Source organism: Octopus bimaculoides, chromosome 11 (assembly GCF_001194135.2).
Source record: "Octopus bimaculoides isolate UCB-OBI-ISO-001 chromosome 11, ASM119413v2, whole genome shotgun sequence".
NCBI classification, from domain to species: Eukaryota; Metazoa; Mollusca; class Cephalopoda; order Octopoda; family Octopodidae; genus Octopus; species Octopus bimaculoides.
The window spans coordinates 10,309,821-10,313,823 of NC_068991.1; the positions used below are offsets into that span (position 1 = coordinate 10,309,821).

General features: G+C 35.9%; 1 protein-coding gene across 1 annotated transcript in view; it reads right to left on the reverse strand.

The window, feature by feature from the left end:
• LOC106870488 (1-phosphatidylinositol 4,5-bisphosphate phosphodiesterase classes I and II) overlaps window positions 1-4,003 on the reverse strand; it is a 65,247-nt gene that overhangs the window by 25,870 nt on the left and 35,374 nt on the right. The window contains exons 12-17 of the mRNA XM_052971524.1: window positions 3,898-3,977; window positions 3,272-3,356; window positions 2,199-2,277; window positions 1,299-1,372; window positions 1,042-1,138; window positions 148-232 (exon numbers count right to left, since the gene is read on the reverse strand). Of these exons, the coding sequence (XP_052827484.1) occupies window positions 148-232; window positions 1,042-1,138; window positions 1,299-1,372; window positions 2,199-2,277; window positions 3,272-3,356; window positions 3,898-3,977 (500 nt within the window). The remainder of the gene's footprint in view (window positions 1-147; window positions 233-1,041; window positions 1,139-1,298; window positions 1,373-2,198; window positions 2,278-3,271; window positions 3,357-3,897; window positions 3,978-4,003) is intronic.

The window sequence follows — 4,003 nt, forward strand, 5'->3', positions numbered from 1 at the left end:
CCTCCTCCTCATCATCATCATCATCATCATCATCTTCTTGATCACTCCAACCACCACCATTACTGCCCTCACCACCACCACCATCACCACCATCGTCCTCACTGACATTTCTAACCTCCACAAACTCTCTCTAAAGTTAAAGGATACTCTACAAAGTCTTCTGGTGCTTCTTTCAGTAAGTTCAAAGCTTGGGTTTCTACCATGGATGACATCTCATAGCTTCTGTTCTTCTCTGTTGGATGAAAATGAATAAACATTTAAATAGGTGAACATGTAAACAGATGAAAAGACAGACATGGATCTCACTTGAATAGAAAATGTATGAGAGATATTTTCTGAAGTGAGGCTGGAGAAATATCTTGGACACTGATTGTCAACTCTTTTTTTTACCTATGGACCCCTTTGATTCCTGTCTTACTCTACTGGATCCTAATAATCATTCAATGTTTAAGAAAGTCCCTTTCATCATCGTCATCATCGTCATCATCATCATTATATTTTTATAATTAAGTATTATTATGAATTGTATATATAAGAAATGATATGCTAAAATATTTTGTGTATTGTAAAAGCATAACCAATTAATTGCAGATAAATTTTAACAGCAAAATCTAATGTGAGCCTTCAGGGGTCATATGGGTCCTGATTGAGAACTATTGGGAAGATTTATCTCCCTTTGTGATCTGTTACGCTGATGATAATTTTGAGTTATCTCCCCTACTAAATCTAACACCTTACCTATAATACATCGGTCAGCTGACACTATTTTTTCCCATATATGCTTCTGCTTTTGGAAATGCAATAAATATTGCATTTTCTTTTCATGGAGCAAGACATTTAATAGAATTTTCAGCCATTAAATTCTCATCTATCTGGATAATTTCAAGTAGCATTGAACACAGGAGATAACGACTGAGCTCTGATCAATTCAATGGCATACACATCGGTTATATGTTTCTGGTATGTCTTGTGAAAATATGATTAAACTTTGGGCGGTGGGGGGCTGAAGCATTCTTTGTGAAAACTACAAATCACACTTACTTGTGGCATTGTCAAAGGTTGTGAAATGAACTGGTTGGATATAGTTGACAAGGGCAGACATTTCTTCAGCGGCTTCAGCTTCTTTAGCAGCAGTTCCCTGTTAAATGAAATGGTACATTTCTTTTACCCTCACTTGGATGAAAATTAAAAACAACAAAAAATCGAATAAAAGAAGGAATATTAAAAAGAGAATGAATGAGAAATATTATAGATGACTTGTTGAAAAATTCTCCTTCAAAAATGCAAAGTCAAGTTACCGCATCTTTCTTTTCTTTCTCAATTTTCTTCTTTTCTTCATCTGTTAAGCCAGCCATGTCATCATCATCTCCACCTAAAGTGATGATAAAAGAAAATTAGGGAAAATACAAAATGTTCAAACTATCATACTGTATCTCCATACCATAAACCAATACATGTGAGAGTGTGTGATATGATCCCCTACACGACTGAAGCAATAGTAACTAACCCAAATCTTGGGTAGGCCTCACAATGGAGTACTCCTCTCACATTTGAGATGGTAGAATTAGGTAGAATTAAGCAATTGTAGTCAATAATATTGGTAGAATTGTGCAAATGCAGTCAAGGATGTTGGTAGAATTAGATAACTACAATCAATAATATTGGTCTAATTAGAAAAGTGTAGTCAATAATATTGGTAGAATTTGGCAGCTGCATCAATAAAGTTGGTAGAATTAGAGAAGTGTTCTCAGTAATATTAATAGAATTAGGCAACTGTTGTCAATAATATTGGTAGAATTAGATAATTTCAGTCAATAATATTGGCAGAATTAAGAAACAGTATTCAATAATAATGATAGAATTAGAGAACTATGCTCAATAATATTGGTAGAATTAGACAAATTCAGTCAATAATGTTGGTAGAATTAGATAATGGTAAAATGAGGTAACTTTAGTTAATATCTAGTAAAATTTGACTGCCTCAACTTGATGTTACTAAAATAAGACTTAGTAGAATTAATTTATCATAATTAGACTATTCCGACTATCAGTATTACTAAAATAAAACTTAGGACAACCATTGGTATAATCGAAATTAGTTTGTACCAGCCATGGGTTTTACAAACACAAGACTACTCCAGTTGGTTACTAAGTAACCAACAGGTGTCAAAGATAAAAAACTGCAACCCTATACCTACCTTTGTGCACTTTCTTATTCTTAATCAAAATCTTCTTCTTGAGGTCATGTGGTGATGGTAGTTGAATACCGGGTTTAAGCTGTGAAAAAACAAACACAGAAGACATGATCAAAACGTGAGCGACTTCTGTGATGATGGGTGGTGGGGAAAGAGAAAGAGATTGCTTTTAGGGAGCTGGGAGAAAACATTAACCCTTTTGCTTCAAACACAGAAAACAATGAATATCAAAGAAGCTGCAACCACCAACTAAAAATAAGTCCCCTCCCCACAAATTTCAGGCCTTGTGCTTATAGTAGAAAGGATTATTATTATTATTATTATTATTATTATTATTATTATTATTATTATTATTATCATCATTATTATTATTATTAGTTGCTACAAGTTGCCTTTGCTGTTGTTGTTCTTGTTGTTGTTGCTTGGCTTCTAGTTCAGCCTGATCCACAAGACTTATAATGAATGGCATGCCAACAGTGAAATTCTTAGTCTTTTTTCTATTATATTTAAGTCTAAATTACCTATACACATTTTAGGCAATGTACAAGACCACATTCTCCAATGTGTTTTTTTTTGTTTTGTTTTTTTCAAGACAGCAAGATATACTACATGTACTTGCGGCAGCCCTCACCCAGGATGGGTTGAGCCAGCTCTGATCAATGAGTTCACCAAATCTCTCATGAATGCGGACCATATCCAAAAGTTGACCCAAAACTCCAGCTTGCAAATTTGACAAACGCCCCACTGAGACAGCAAGTGCAACAGATAGCACAGATGCCATAGCCGTAGTTGTCATTTGTTGTTGAGGTGTAGAGTTCATATTCAGAATGTCAGTGAGAATGCAAGTTCACATGTGGTCCCCAGTCACATATATACACACTTTGGGACAGTGTGATCTGTAACAGCTCATCTTGCTGTCGATTTTCAACAGCTACAGAGGATTCACTGACCAATTCACTGCAGATTTTCAGAGCAGACATAGTTTGGGTTTACAGCAAGATACGATTTGAAGATTCAGATGCTATTTCTGGCAGGCTGAGAGAGATGCATAGCATCAACAAAATCAAAGTGCTTACTGGGAATGAGTCCAAAGATTTCTGCAAAAGTAATTCTCCAAAAGCTTCACAGCAATATTTTGCTAGTAATTGTTGTTGCTTTACTCTGAAAGTAAAAAAGACATGTTTAATGTGGTGTGAAAGAAGGAAAGTTGTAAATCTAGTCGAGTTAACGGTTCCTCAGGAAGATAATATGGACGCTGTGCGGGCTCGAAGGATTGACCGTTATGTAAACCTCCTCAAGAAATGTGAAGACGCAGGCTGGAAAGCGGAGCATTTTTCAATCGAAGTTGGATGTAGAGGGTTTGTAGTACACAGTGTGAGACGACTGCTGTTATTGTTAGGCCTAACTCATCATAAGGTAAAAACCACCATGAGTGATATCCAAAATACAGTGGAGAAGGCTAAGCCACTGGATTTGGTTTAAAAAAGACAATGAGCGATGGCTAGAAAAATATTGAGCTTTTTTTTTAATAACCAGTTGATCTAGCAAGCGGGGCCTCATATCAGAGAAGGAGGCCGGTGCGCATTGATGCCGTCGAAAGAAAGAAAGGAAGAAAGAAAGGAAGGAAGGAAGGAAGGAAGGAAGGAAGGCAGGAAGAAAGGAAGAAAGAAAGAAAGAAAGGTATAAATGCCTCAGAACTTACGAACAATGGTTTTCAAATGACAATATCACAGGATACTCTGATACCTTAAAGGCTGCTTCTGCAATGGCTTCAACCACATCCTGTACAATAACAAAAAAAAAAAAAA